This window comes from Spea bombifrons, chromosome 5, assembly GCF_027358695.1.
Source record: "Spea bombifrons isolate aSpeBom1 chromosome 5, aSpeBom1.2.pri, whole genome shotgun sequence".
Lineage (NCBI taxonomy): Eukaryota > Metazoa > Chordata > Amphibia > Anura > Pelobatidae > Spea > Spea bombifrons.
In genome coordinates this window covers 874,626-890,414 of record NC_071091.1, presented here as the reverse complement: position 1 = coordinate 890,414, position 15,789 = coordinate 874,626, and the positions used below count along the sequence as shown (strand labels likewise).

At 43.6% G+C, this 15,789-nt stretch overlaps 1 protein-coding gene across 1 annotated transcript; it reads right to left on the bottom strand.

Moving 5' to 3' along the window:
* Positions 1 to 1,139: 1,139 nt before the first annotated feature.
* LOC128496442 (thiosulfate sulfurtransferase-like) lies at positions 1,140 to 9,406 on the bottom strand. The gene is made up of 2 exons (XM_053466074.1): positions 8,791 to 9,406; positions 1,140 to 1,661 (listed from the first exon to the last, which is right to left on the bottom strand). Exons 1-2 carry the CDS (start codon positions 9,380 to 9,382, stop codon positions 1,363 to 1,365), a joined length of 891 nt encoding a protein of 296 aa, XP_053322049.1. The 5' UTR covers positions 9,383 to 9,406; the 3' UTR covers positions 1,140 to 1,362.
* Between the last annotated feature and the right edge of the window lie 6,383 nt (positions 9,407 to 15,789).

Here is a 15,789-nt window from a genome sequence, read left to right as displayed (position 1 = left end):
CTGTCGGGGAGGGAAGCCAGTCCAGAGTTTCTCCATCCCAACAAATGTGCCGATTAAGTGAGCGTGTTGGGGGGGCTCATCCGGTGTACGGGGATCCGGAAGGAAGGGAAGCCCAGGTGGTGGTGGTGCGGATTCTATTATTAAGAGGACAGACGGTAATCTCTGGCTCTGATCGCGGTTACCGAGTGGTTTGCCGGCTCCCGGGTTCGGCCTGTTGCAGACGGAAGACCAGTGACATAGTAAGGGGAATAGCCTTCCAGCAGAGGTGGTAGATGTTAATGCAGTGAAGACTAAGGAAAGTATTCAGAGGTCGGGCAGACTGGACTCCGAATGCTTTTTATCTGCCGTCACTTTCTATGTTTCTGCCCCTCGGTGCCTCGCTATTCGCACCCCCCAGGTCCTTCTCCTTGTCTTTCTCTCACCCGCCATCTTGCCTTTCCTTGCCCCGCTCTCCCATCACTACCCTGCTCTGCCCTTCTCCCTCTGCACCGTCCGGCTCTCTCTTGCCTGGCTTTGTCTCCATCCTCTGCCCCTCTTTCTCCACCATCCTGCTCCCTCATCACCCTTCCCTTTCTCTCCGCCAAGCAAAGGCTCCAGCCACGGGGCCCACGAGCATCGCTGCAGCCTGTTACCCTCTTACGTTCGTTTACTTACAGAAGTCCGGCAGCCCGAGACATTATCCTCTTTGCTGCTTGAACGGCTTTTGTGGCGGTGAAAGGGTTATCTTCATCCAATGACCTCTGTAACCCGCGAATTTAAATGGAGGATGACCGCCAGAACTCTGATACACAGCCGAATGCGGCACTGAAACAGTTATTTATATTTAATGCTCCTCAGGGGCGTTAAATGCAAACGCCTTTAATTTCCCACAATCCCTCAGTGCGCCGGAATCCTCCTGTCAGCCCAAGGCGGAGCCTGAAACGCGTTTATGGGACGGAGTGCGGCGTTTGGTGGAAGAATGACGGGTTTTATTTACGCTTTATTGAATAAATGAGCGGTACAGAGCGCGCTCCATCCGTGTGCTCCGGAAACGAAAGGGTTTAGTAGACGGCGCCCCGGAGGTTTATTGATGAACAGGAGATCTAAATAGCCCCAAAAGCTTGCAATCTATTATACTTTAGATAATAAAGGCACCATACTTTCTTTACCAAATTTACTCTTTTTTTTATCACAAAATAATAATCTCCACCTTCGCTTTACGAAGTGTTTCCGCCCCGGGGCCGCGCATGACGTAATATTTACAATGATGTAAGAGCGTTCAGAGCGCTGCTCCGTGTTTGGCGTGTGGGGTCCCGCAGGCGTCCGCGTTCGGCCCGTCCGTGGCAGCCGTGCCGTTCCGTCTCCCCAGCGGGGTTCGTTTTTTTACGCTTTGCTTCTGCTCGTCTCAAACGCCTTGTGCTCGGGTTTCGCGCGATGGAACCACTCAGACCACGAGCCGTCGTAGACCGCGGTGTCCTCTTTGCCGAGCAGGAAGGAGGCCAGTGCCAGGTGGCAGGCGGTGACGCCGCGGCGGCACGTGGCGGTCAGGGGCTTGGTCAGGTCGATCCCCTTCTCCTGGAACAGCTGCCGTATCTCGGCCGGAGATTTCTCGTATCCGTCCGCCGTCAGGAAGCTGGAGAAGGGAAGGTTGACGGAGCCGGGGATGTGTCCGGGCTCGATCCCTGCCGCAAAGGACACAATGACGTGAAAAGAAATCTCCCCACGGTTACCGCCATCGCCACCCTCCACGCACCCTACGGAATATCTCATACGCTTACCTTCCCCACACTGCACCATGTGTGTGACATCACGACCTGTGACATCACGACACAACGTGTGACATCACCGCCATGTTCTGACTCTATGAACCCAGCCAGATATCCTGTGTGCTGACTGTGGGTCGAAAGTGAGAAAAACACCCACTAGACAGGGCACAGCAAGCGGAGTAACATGCGCGGTGTGCTCCGTTTTGCTGTGAAATGGGGGCTTTTGTCTCTTGATTCGCCGGCAGCCGTTCTCCGCCATTAGTGATGAGATGGAAAGCGTGAGTAGGGCGCTCGGTCGCGTTCATCGCCAGCTCTCTGGTGTCTAAACAAAGGCTGTACGTGAATGGAACCTCGGGGAAGGAATAAAGAGTGACGGACCTTGGGTCTTTTGGATCTATTCACTAAGAAGTTGAATGGTCAGTCTAGTTAAGGGTTAATATGACTGAACTGACTCGAGTCCAGTTGAATGCCCCCACACACTAACACTCACAGAATGGCTGAGTTTGCGGGTTAAAGGCGAGGGGATGTGAGGTCGGTGTGCTTGGTTTTGTTACTATGTATAAAGCGTATATATATATATATTTCTCGTACAGCTGGGGGGGCTGCAGCCTTTGGGGGTTTGCAAAATTCAACCTTGGAGCATTTAAATTCAGCTCGCAGATTACTCAGTCACTCACACTCACACTCACACGCCCTAGGTGAATACCACCGCCTGTGTGCCTTAGACCTGTCCGTACTACATCAGTGTATGGTATGTCTGGATCTACATGGACTGCTGGCAATGCTCCAGGATTGTGCCCCCTGCTGGAAACAGAGGGCAAAAGCGATCTTGCCTCTCAGGGGCAGGATGGACCCGGATCCCCTCCCGATACCAAAACCCGAGATAAAGTAAAGGGGTATCTGAGAAATACGCAGAGATCAGGCGCACCCAAGGCTTTCGCCAATGCCCTTCCCTGACACATTTTATACCCCTCTGGGGGGGTCGCGCCCTGCGCTGTTTTTTTCCCCTTTTTGATCGTTGTTACTGAATTGGTGTAAAACGCACAGATTTCTGATGCAGAGGTTATAGAATTCTCTATAATGGGCGCGTGACGTATTACAGCTTATTTTTACCCCATTATCTGATTTGTTATATTTTGGAAGAAATAAAATAAAAAAAATTATGTTTTCTTTTGTTTTCTCAAGATTTGGAAAATAAGTATTTTCAACAACGTATAGGAGGGAAGTTTATTTGAAAGGAGGAGAAACGTTAAAAGAAGAGGACAGAATCTAACACTAGAGGGTCAGAGGCTTTTAAGTTTTACTTTACCGAGAGGGGGGTAGATAAGTGGAGCAGGCTCCCGGCAGAGGTGGTAGAGGGTAATACAGTGAGGGGATTAAACATGCATGGGATAGACATACGGCTCCTGAATCTAAGACGAGACCAACGACTGATTAAGGTTTGAGTCGTTACAGCAGGAGAGACGCATCTTTCATAACGTAGAGCAAAGTCCAGGAGAGGAAATGCTCGACTCGCAGCTTAGTGAATAATCCCCCTCTGTGTCTGGAGACATCTCTGCTCATTACGTCTCTTTATGTTCTCTGTACCGTGACTATAAACCGACCTTCATCTTCCTCTCTGGTTTCTCTACCCTTTCCCTTTGAAGACTCCGTTATCCTCCATGATTGCTTGGCCTCAGTCCATCTGTCTCCTCTCTGCCTCCCTCTGTCTCCTCTCTGCCTCGTCCGTCTGTCTCCTCTCTGCCTCTCTCTGTCTCCTCTCTGCCTCGTCCATCTGTCTCCTCTCTGCCTCTCTCTGTCTCCTGCCTCGTCCGTCTGTCTCCTCTCTGCCTCTCTCTGTCTCCTCTCTGCCTCCGTCTGTCTCCTCTCTGCCTCCCTCTGTCTCCTGCCTCGTCCGTCTGTCTCCTCTCTGCCTCTCTCTGTCTCCTCTCTGCCTCCGTCCGTCTGTCTCCTCTCTGTCTCCGTCTGTCTCCTCTCTGCCTCCGTCTGTCTCCTCTCTGCCTCTCTCTGTCTCCTCTCTGCCTCTCTCTGCCTCCTCTATGCCTCGTCCGTCCGTCTCCTCTCTGCCTCCGTCTGTCTCCTCTCTGCCTCCGTCTGTCTCCTCTAGACTTTGGCACCAGGGGGCTCTTCGTGTTCGTCTTCGAGGGAAAAAAAAACTTCGTATTCCCCGAATATTCGCCCTTTCCTGTCTTCTTTTCGGGCGAATATTCGTGGCCATTCTTCGTGCTCGTTTCATCTTCGTTGTCTCCCGGCTGCTTAGCAGGGGTTAATACGGGGTTAACAACACATCGGAGCAGCACGTGAAGGTACGTGTGTGCCACTCTATTGGTTGCCGGAAGGGGGCTGGTCTGGCATCAACAAATAATTTGCAGAATTGCAGAACTCACTTCATTCGCTGATGGCAGGCCAGCCCCCTGTCAAAACGACCAATAGAGTTGCACACACGTACTGAGGTGTACTGTACACAAAACGACCTAGAGACAAATGCTCCAAGGAACTTGGCCTCCGTTTATCATAAACAATCACACATCCATAGATGTTTAATAAAAGAATAGGGATTATTTTACGTTTTTAAATTGATTTTGGACCACTTGTAATACATGCCTAACATTTGCAACAACCCAACTTTTACTGGACAGGACTGTCCACGAAAATGTTGGGTGTGTTGGCGGGTATGCGAATGGAAAAATGTTGGACAAGAACTAAAAAATAGCTTAGGGTTAATGTACGGTTATTTGTAAGATTATTAGCAGTGCACTGGTTTGGTTAAAGATCTATTATTATGTCTAAATAATAATTTAATTTTAATGGGTTTATTGAATTTTATTTTAAAGTTATATTTATTATTATTTACTTTATTATATTTATTTAATGTTGTAATGATACCCTACCCAGCTATACCTATGTGCACTAGCATACCTAGTTTAGCTAAATTTGATGGGACAGGAAAAAAGCAGGACTGTCCCTGAAAAAGTTGGGTCAGTTGGGAGCGAACTTCCAGAGCTCAGACACAAGGCCCTAGTGTAAGCTGGCCACTCCGGCGGAGGTAACAGGCGTTGCCACACCGCAGACAGACGCAGCCAGGGGGGAGAAACTACCTTGAACATTTTGGACATTTGAGGCATGACACTAGCCAGGAAGCGAACTGGCAGAGAAGAGACGCTGGCACCACCACCACAACCACCACAACCACCACCACCAGCAGCAGCAGCATTGGGAAAGTTGAATGAGTGGGCAATTGACGACCCGCTCACCTGTTCCACCCCAGGGCAAAGCATGAAAGTCTGTCAGTCCATGGCGTTTCGGACCACACCACAAACACGTGCAACCAGGGGGAGAAACTACCTTGAACAAATTAACTTTCCAAGCTAACTTACCCAACTTGGGCAGATTGAATTTAAGGAAGGCAATCTGCTCCATCAGATGAGGTGCCATGCGTGAGCGCTGTGGACTCAGTATGTTTCCAGTCATAGAAAACACGCGCTCACTTTGAACAGTGGTTGGCGGACATGATAGTAGCTGCTGCGCAGCCCATGAGAGTGCAGGCCACACACTCTTCTTTTCATCCCAGTAGCTAAGAGGATCAACATTAGGAGCAGAAGGAACTTCACAGAGGTAAAGTTTGACCATTTCAGCAGCACTACTCTCCTTTCTGCTGCTAGCTCTGTCAGATGGTCCAACTATACTGCCAAGTGCCTCTTCCCAAAACGCAGCTGCTCCACTCAGCTGTATTGTGCTGCTTGTGGCACTGCTGCTGATGCTGCTGCTAGGGGTAGCAGACCACATCATCTCTTCCTTCCTAATTCTTGGATCGCAAAGGCACACTAGCATCATTTCGGGACTCTCTTCCATTCGTCTGCGAAGGTGTACTTTTAGCAGCTCCTTCAGCTTCCTGACTATGGCTGCTACGTCAGGATGTAGAGTGCCACCTTGAACAGCCTCACGGTTTCCAAGGAACACATCCATCTTGCTGCCTAGATGGGAGAACACTGGGATTACCTGGGCCAGACTGGCAGTGTTTGAGCTTAAATTTTCTGTGGCGTCCCTGAATGGTTTAAGGACTGCCACTAGCTGGGCGATCACTGTCCAATCCTCCCTATTCAATGGAGAGGTAATCCCAATATTACGCTCTGAGGCAAGATTATGGATTGCCCTCTGCTGCTCCAAAATCCTCTCCAGCATGTCTAACGTGGAGTTCCACCGTGTACTGACATCCTGACGTAGGCAGTGTACGGGAAGACCTGACCTCTCTTGTTCTTCCCTCAAAAGTTGGCTAGCCTTAACACTATGGTGAAAGTGCCCAGCGATCTTTCTGCAGCGGGACAGAACTACTGCTGCCACATTAGTTCCTTCTGACATTGCTGCTTTCACTACAAGATGGATGATGTGGGCTGCACAGCGCACACCAACAATATGACCATCTCGCAGCGCTTTCACCATATTGGCACCTCCGTCAGTTACCACAAAACCAACTTCAACATTGGTGCCCGCCTCTGCTCCCACCCAAAGGCTAAACATTTTCCTCGTCGCATGCAGAATGTTTTGGGAAGTGTGCTTTTCCCTATGAAGGAATGAGATCGCTTTGGTTTGGGACCCCTCTGAGTCTTGCTGCTAATTTGGCTCTGCTTGGTACCTTGCATGCTGCTTGTGGATGGGGAAGATGCTGCTTGGGGCAAAAGGCACTTCTTTTTACTCACTGGGCTAGTAGAAGTACTACTTGTGCTACCCTTTAACTTTGAACGTGCTTCTGGTGCTTTAGGCTTTCCGTAAAAAACCATAGAGCTTGTGGGCCTAGCAGCACTACTGCCTGCTTTTGGTGCCTTTCCTTTACTTGATGATCCTTCAAGCAATGCTTCCCCAAATGATAAGCGAGAGCTTGGCCTACTTGGCCGACTAGACTGACGCAAAGGCTGCATCTTAGAACTGGTGGTGGTGCTGGTGGTGGTGCTGGTGGTGGTGCTGGTGGTGGTGGTAGATGGAGCTTGTCCCTCCTTAGTCCCAAAAGGAGGATCCATTTCAAATGTTGTGTTGCGTGTGTAGTGTGGTGTTTAAAAAAACTTTAAAGAAAAAAGGGGGATAAAAAAATTAAAGACTTTGAATTTACACGGGCCTAAGAGCCTAGCCTACTACTATGCTAAACCTAAAGCGATATTTCTTAGTATTCTAGTCTAACTCTAGGCAGACGCTCTCAAGCCCACTAAGCTAAAGTGAGGTTAAGTTATATATAATATTATATTATTAATAGATTAGAACTAATTTACTTATATATTATGGATTATAGATAGAAGAATATAGATTATGAATTAGAATTTAGAATTACTTATATTATAGATTATGAATTAGAATTTATTTTATATTATATAATATATTATAGATTAAGAAGATTAAAGATTAGAATTATTTTAGTACTGCAGCTAGTATCTTGAAGCTTTGCTTAGTACAGTTGTTGTCGTCACAGTCAATTTTTCTTGAAAAGAAATTAGAAATAAAATAAAATGTCACAGCAAAACAGTTAGCTTCACTGCTTGCTGAAACACACAGCACTTATGCGGCTGCACTCACTAGCCCAACAAGTTCACTCCACTGATGGACTGAGGTGAGCAAAACAAATGAAATAAAAGGAAAGATTAATTAAGAAAAATTGACTTGGTCTCTTACTGTTGCTAAAACAAAGCAAACTATAGAGCTGCAGCACCAGTACTAATAAGATTAGCTGAACTATACGCTAGTAGTAATTAATTAATATTATTACTTTTATTTATAGCTAATTTAATTAACTATTAAGACAAGAAAGAATTATAGAATTATTGATATTACTGATTTTAGATTAGACACTAGTAGATGTCTTGAATGTCTACAGTACACTCTACACTAGTATACTATTACTAACTATAACTGACAAATATATATATAATTTTATATGTATTCAATTATTAATAATATATTCTATTAAATTATTTATAAATTCTATTATTTAATTTATTTAAGCAGGGCAGGCAGTAGGCACTAGTGCCAGCCCAGGGCAAGGGCACCCCAGTGCCAGTGAGGTCAACTCAACAGCACTACACAGTTGATGACAGACAAATTAAATAAAATAAATGATTAAATTAATCAAATGATTATTATTAAATATTAATTCAGTAGAACTGAAGTGAGGATGAAGTACACTGTGAGAAATGGCAGGCTGAGGCTTACCAGTCTCACACGGAACAGAACAATCTCTCTGTAACGCTCGGATGTGGCAGTGTCGCCAAAGCAGTCACAGCGAAAAATGAACGGATCTTCGATTCTTCGTGATTGTGAGTCTTCGTCTTCTCCTACGTTTTGCCGGCACTGTATTCTCTTCGGCGCCTCTTCGGCACGAACCAAAAAACGGCCTCTTTGTGCTGGTTTACATTTTCGCCCAAAGACGAATGCGCAAGTCTAGTCTCCTCTCTGCCTCCGTCTGTCTCCTCTCTGCCTCCCTCTGTCTCCTCTCTGCCCCGTCTGTCTCCTCTCTGCCTCCGTCTGTCTCCTCTCTGCCTCCGTCTGTCTCCTCTCTGCCTCCGTCTGTCTCCTCTCTGCCTCCGTCTGTCTCCTCTCTGCCCCTTCTGTCTCCTCTCTGCCTCCGTCTGTCTCCTCTCTGCTTCCGTCTGTCTCCTCTCTGCCTCCGTCTGTCTCCTCTCTGCCTCCGTCTGTCTCCTCTCTGCCTCCGTCTGTCTCCTCTCTGCCCCGTCTGTCCCCTCTCTGCCTCCGTCTGTCTCCTCTCTGCCTCCGTCTGTCCCCTCTCTGCCTCCGTCTGTCTCCTCTCTGCCTCCGTCTGTCTCCTCTCTGCCTCCGTCTGTCTCCTCTCTGCCCCCGTCTGTCTCCGCGGGGTAATAGGGCACTCTGTGTCCGCGGCTCACCCTCTAGTTATAAATATTTGCGTAACCTGCTTCCCTCCCTTCTTGGCTTCTTCATACCTTTGTTGCTGTAATCGGCGTCTCTCGTGACCCCAGCCCCGATGTGACCTCCGTATGTTAAGAGCGAGACATCTGGGGCCGCCAGCCTCCTTTCCTTCACTCACCTTCTCCGGGTTTGGGTTCGGGGCCCCGGAACCTGCCCTCTGACCGCGCATCCACCAGCTGGAACCCCCGGATCGCGAGGTTCTCCTGAACGTCTTCGAAGGTCTTCAGCAGCGATGGGTTGAAGCGGCTCCGGAACTCCTCGGGCTTCACGTCGGTTGCTTGGGACGTGACCGGCAGCCCCTGCCTCAGCCAGTTCTTGAGTCCTCCGTCCAAGACCGACACCTTGTTGTGGCCAAAGAGTCGGAACATCCACCAGACCCGCGGGGCGTACAGCATGCCCGAGCTGTCGCAGTCGTAGACCACCACGTGGCTCTCGTTGTTGATTCCCAGGCCGCTCACGTATTTGGCGAACTGAGCCTCGCCGGGCAGCATCATCTCGTAGGGCGAGCTGCGGTCCGAGCACCGGTCCAGGTCGAAGAACGAGGCCCCCTCGATGTGTCTCTCCGCAAACTCCTTGCGGGCGTCTTTCCCCCCCGGGCCGTACCACGAGGAGTCGAGGACCCTCAGAGCAGGTCCAGGCGGTCTGGTCTTCAAAGCCCCCGACAGCCAGCCGGCAGAGACCGTGGCCCGGCAGAAGACTTGCTGTGCCATGTTACCGAGACGAATGCGGAGAGGTGCGGAAAGAGAGCGGAGTTTAAGTGTCGGACGCCGCATGTGACGTCGTTGGGATCCATCCAGATCTCCAGATTAATCATTTAATGAACGGTGATCCGGTACGGAGACGGAACGCCTTCGGGCTTTACTGGTACATGAGCTGATAACCGAGAGTCACGCGAGGTTCACCGGGTACGAGATTGTCAGAGGACTCAGCGGTCTGTTTACAGAAAATCACTTTTCACTTAAAGTCCGTCGCGTTATCTGCAGCCACCGAGTATTGCGAAATACTCGGTGTCTTCGTTTATCGATCCGACTTTTATGTTTTTCTGGGAAAGGTTAAAAAAATAAACCCTTCTTAGCAGATCTGCCATTGTCCCCCCCCCCGGTGTTTGGCTTTCTGTCACATGACAATTAAGCATTCCCTGAAAAATTCCGAATCAGCCGAAACTTGACTTGACGGAGATGATTATTCCTGGGAAGGCTTCTGAGGTTGCATTTAGTTCTAAAAGCACCTCCAGGGTGTGAATATAATTACCCCGCATAATACTGCGAGGGGTATGGCGGGACTAGCAGGTGCCTCCTCCTCCAGGTTTATTACCCCGATATTCTGACCCCTGCCCTGTGACAGATGTCAGGGTTTGGGGGTCCGACACAGCAGGGAGTTTCGCTCTGACCCCTCGGTCGTTTTTAGTTACCCTCCGACCGGCGCAGTAAATCCATTTTCTCGCTCCTGCGGCGCATCGGCGAGATCAGAGTCCCGCTTAGCAGTTACGCCATGAATTGACTTGTTGCGTGATAGTTGCCATGGAGACCGTTATCTTAAAGGCTTATTGCACTTTGTTCGCTGCCTGCTTTAAGAGGATTAATGGACGGACTCGGCGGCTTTTGGTCTGTTAACCGTTTGTAACCCTCCAGCAGGATACGGGGTCCACGGTGGGACCGCAAGAAACTCCTCTATTTGCCCCGTCCACTAATACCTCTCAGGTACCCAGGGTGCGCTACAAGCCTTATTACCCTGCGTGGGGGGGTTATTACCCTGCTCCCCAGAACATAGAGCCGAATGCCGCAGAAGCACCCCAGATCCACACGGATCCCGACTCTTTCCCATCCTGTATCTTGTAACAAACGACACTATGGTGAATTGAAAGGGTTAAACCCGCTCTCCCAGACTGAAGAGAACTCATTACTGGCATCAACCGCGCAGTGCTGGGGCAAGAAGGTGAAACTGCACCACCAGGGTGGGGGTAACTGTACATTGATAGGGGGGTTGGGGGTAACTGTACACTAACAGAGGCGGGTGGGGGTAACTGTACATTGATAGGGGGGTGGGGGGTAACTGTAATAGTATTAATGTTCTGCTCCTGCATCTGGTTTGAGGCTCCGGACGCCTTTGCCCCGCTCCTTATCTGCTGCTAATCCCAACACAATAATCCGCCGTCGGTAATCAATCCTGACGTCATTACAGCGAATGAAGATAGAGAAAAGTCAGCGGGGTACAAAGTGCGGCGATAACAGAGCTGGGGGGGTACGGAACACAGGGGGTAAGGAACACAGGGGGTACAGAGTGAAGGGGGTATGGAGGGGTACGGAGCGCGGGGGTACTGGGCAGAGGGGTATTGAGCGCGGGGGGTACTGGGCAGAGGGGTATGTAGCAGGGGGTACTGGGCAGAGGGGTACGGAGCGCGGGGGTACTGGGCAGAGGGGTATGTAGCAGGGGGTACAGGGTACAGAGCAGAGGGTATGGAGGGGGTAGAGAGCCTGGGGATACGGAGCACGAGGGAACTGAGTGCAGGGATACGGTGCAAAGGGGTACGGAGGGCTACGGAACAGGGGGTGTGGAGCGCGGGGGTTACAGAGCGGAGTGTACGGAGCGTGGGGGGGTAGGGGTCGCGGGGGTATGGAGTGCAGGGGGCATGGAGGGGTATGGAGCAGGGGGTACGAAGCACGGGGATATACAGCAGGGGGTACGAAGCACGGGGATATACAGCAGGGGGTACGAAGCACGGGGATATACAGCAGGGGGTACGGAGCGCAGGGTACGGAGAGTGGAGGGTTCGGAGCGATGAGTACTGAGCGCGAGGGGTATGGAGTCCAAATACACAGAATCTTGGCAAACGTTCTATTTAATGCCTAAAACAGAATAAAATATCTCAAAATCTGAATAAAACCTTCTTCGAAGCCAATATTACAAAAAAATAATAAAGATCATCAATAAATGGTCAACTTTTATGAATAAAAATGTAAACTGCGACGAAAATAAATAATTAACATTTTTTAACACTCTAATTATTAATTGGCGATACAACAAAACGTACCCTTTTTAATTTTTTTTATTTTACCCTTTTTCACAAAACAATGAAGAAATAATCCACTAGGTGAACCCAACAATGGTACTATATATATGTATATAGTATAGTATATAGGTACTATATACTAAATATACGGTATATACTATATATACTCTATGTACTATATACTAAATACACTGTATATAATCTATATACTCTATGTACTATATACTAAATACACTGTATATAATCTATATACTCTATGTACTATATACTAAATACACTGTATATAATCTATATACTCTATGTACTATATACTAAATACACTGTATATAATCTATATACTCTATGTACTATATACTAAATACACTGTATATAATCTATATACTCTATGTACTATATACTAAATACACTGTATATAATCTATATACTCTATGTACTATATACTAAATATACGGTATATACTATATATACTCTATGTACTATATACTAAATATACTGTATATAATCTATATACTCTATGTACTATATACTAAATACACTGTATATAATCTATATACTCTATGTACTATATACTAAATACACTGTATATAATCTATATACTCTATGTACTATATACTAAATACACTGTATATAATCTATATACTCTATGTACTATATACTAAATACACTGTATATAATCTATATACTCTATGTACTATATACTAAATACACTGTATATAATCTATATACTCTATGTACTATATACTAAATACACTGTATATAATCTATATACTCTATGTACTATATACTAAATACACTGTATATAATCTATATACTCTATGTACTATATACTAAATACACTGTATATAATCTATATACTCTATGTACTATATACTAAATACACTGTATATAATCTATATACTCTATGTACTATATACTAAATATACTGTATATAATCTATATACTCTATGTACTATATACTAAATATACGGTATATACTATATATACTCTATGTACTATATACTAAATACACTGTATATAATCTATATACTCTATGTACTATATACTAAATACACTGTATATACTATATATACTCTATGTACTATATACTAAATACACTGTATATAATCTATATACTCTATGTACTATATACTAAATATACTGTATATAATCTATATACTCTATGTACTATATACTAAATACACTGTATATAATCTATATACTCTATGTACTATATACTAAATACACTGTATATAATCTATATACTCTATGTACTATATACTAAATACACTGTATATAATCTATATACTCTATGTACTATATACTAAATACACTGTATATAATCTATATACTCTATGTACTATATACTAAATATACTGTATATAATCTATATACTCTATGTACTATATACTAAATATACGGTATATACTATATATACTCTATGTACTATATACTAAATACACTGTATATAATCTATATACTCTATGTACTATATACTAAATACACTGTATATAATCTATATACTCTATGTACTATATACTAAATACACTGTATATAATCTATATACTCTATGTACTATATACTAAATACACTGTATATAATCTATATACTCTATGTACTATATACTAAATACACTGTATATAATCTATATACTCTATGTACTATATACTAAATACACTGTATATAATCTATATACTCTATGTACTATATACTAAATACACTGTATATAATCTATATACTCTATGTACTATATACTAAATACACTGTATATAATCTATATACTCTATGTACTATATACTAAATATACGGTATATACTATATATACTCTATGTACTATATACTAAATACACTGTATATAATCTATATACTCTATGTACTATATACTAAATACACTGTATATACTATATATACTCTATGTACTATATACTAAATACACTGTATATAATCTATATACTCTATGTACTATATACTAAATACACTGTATATACTATATATACTCTATGTACTATATACTAAATATACGGTATATACTATATATACTCTATGTACTATATACTAAATACACTGTATATAATCTATATACTCTATGTACTATATACTAAATATACTGTATATAATCTATATACTCTATGTACTATATACTAAATACACTGTATATAATCTATATACTCTATGTACTATATACTAAATACACTGTATATAATCTATATACTCTATGTACTATATACTAAATACACTGTATATAATCTATATACTCTATGTACTATATACTAAATACACTGTATATAATCTATATACTCTATGTACTATATACGAAATATACGGTATATACTATATATACTCTATGTACTATATACTAAATACACTGTATATAATCTATATACTCTATGTACTATATACTAAATACACTGTATATACTATATATACTCTATGTACTATATACTAAATACACTGTATATAATCTATATACTCTATGTACTATATACTAAATACACTGTATATAATCTATATACTCTATGTACTATATACTAAATACACTGTATATAATCTATATACTCTATGTACTATATACTAAATACACTGTATATAATCTATATACTCTATGTACTATATACTAAATATACTGTATATAATCTATATACTCTATGTACTATATACTAAATACACTGTATATAATCTATATACTCTATGTACTATATACTAAATACACTGTATATACTATATATACTCTATGTACTATATACTAAATACACTGTATATAATCTATATACTCTATGTACTATATACTAAATACACTGTATATAATCTATATACTCTATGTACTATATACTAAATACACTGTATATAATCTATATACTCTATGTACTATATACTAAATATACGGTATATACTATATATACTCTATGTACTATATACTAAATACACTGTATATACTATATATACTCTATGTACTATATACTAAATATACTGTATATACTATATACTCTATGTACTATATACTAAATATACTGTATATACTATATACTCTATGTACTATATACTAAATATACTGTATATACTATATATACTCTATGTACTATATACTAATAACAGATGGAATAAGTATCTTGTGATAATACCTTTTTTATTGGACTAACAGAATTTTGGAATGACAAGCTTTCGGGAGCTCTTCTCCCTTTCTCAAGTCTAAAACATTTCTGAGCAAAACGACATAGAATTCAATGTTGTGTGGCAGGGGAGGGGGGCTTACTGCCCAGATCTGATAAGGGAGGGTGAGATGTTGTAAAAGTATGTGTCCCTCCAGAGGGTCATAAATGTTCTGAGTAGGGAATTTTGAGGGGGGGGGGGTTAGCACTGCTGAAGATAAATTGACAAAAAAACATAAGATGCTTGTGCTCACATACAGGGAATAGGAATGCAGTGATGAATATAGGGATGGGAATGTATATGTCTACACACGTTGTCATATATATACAGGTAAATATAGATGAACATGGTGCACTAAAAATACAGCAGGTGGGGGGTTATGTAAAACCTGTGTAGTGGGACAGGAAGCCCAAATCGGCATTGGGTCCTCTATTCTTGCTGTTGAATAGTTGAATCATTCTGACTTCAAATGTTTGTCTTTCTTTGGTATTACTGAGGTCCCCTTTCAGTACTTTGATTTTTAGGTCCTTGATTGAATGATCATGTTGGGTGAAATGGTGTCCCACAGGGGTGCAGTAGGAATTTTCCTTGTGGCGTTTAATGGAATGTCTGCGCATGTTCATTTGTTCATTCTGCCATTTAATTGCTGGCTGGTTTCTCCAATGTAGCATCCTAGGTCACATTTCGTGCATTGTATCATACACACTATATATACACCACACACACTATATACACACTGCATTGCTAGATGTGCAGGCGTATGATCCTTTAACCCTGTAGGTCTCGCTGTTGCGGGTGGCTATGTTGTCTGTGCATATGTGTTGGCACAGTTTGCAGCGGGGCCTTTTGCACGGTGTGCTCCCTTTTTCTTTATTCATTCTGTCAGTGGGTAGTTTCCGGTTAATTAATTTTTTTTGCAGGTTTGGGGGTTGTCTGAAGGCCAGAATGGGGGTTTCAGGGAAGATGTTTTTTTAGTGTCTCATC

Bases quoted from the DNA above. Each gene is read 5' to 3' on its own strand.
- LOC128496442 (XM_053466074.1), bottom strand. From the start codon at position 9,382: ATGGCACAGCAAGTCTTCTGCCGGGCCACGGTCTCTGCCGGCTGGCTG. The intron at 1,662-8,790 runs GTGAGTGAAGGA...CCTTTGCGGCAG, and splicing joins CGAACCCAAACCCGGAGAAG to GGATCGAGCCCGGACACATC.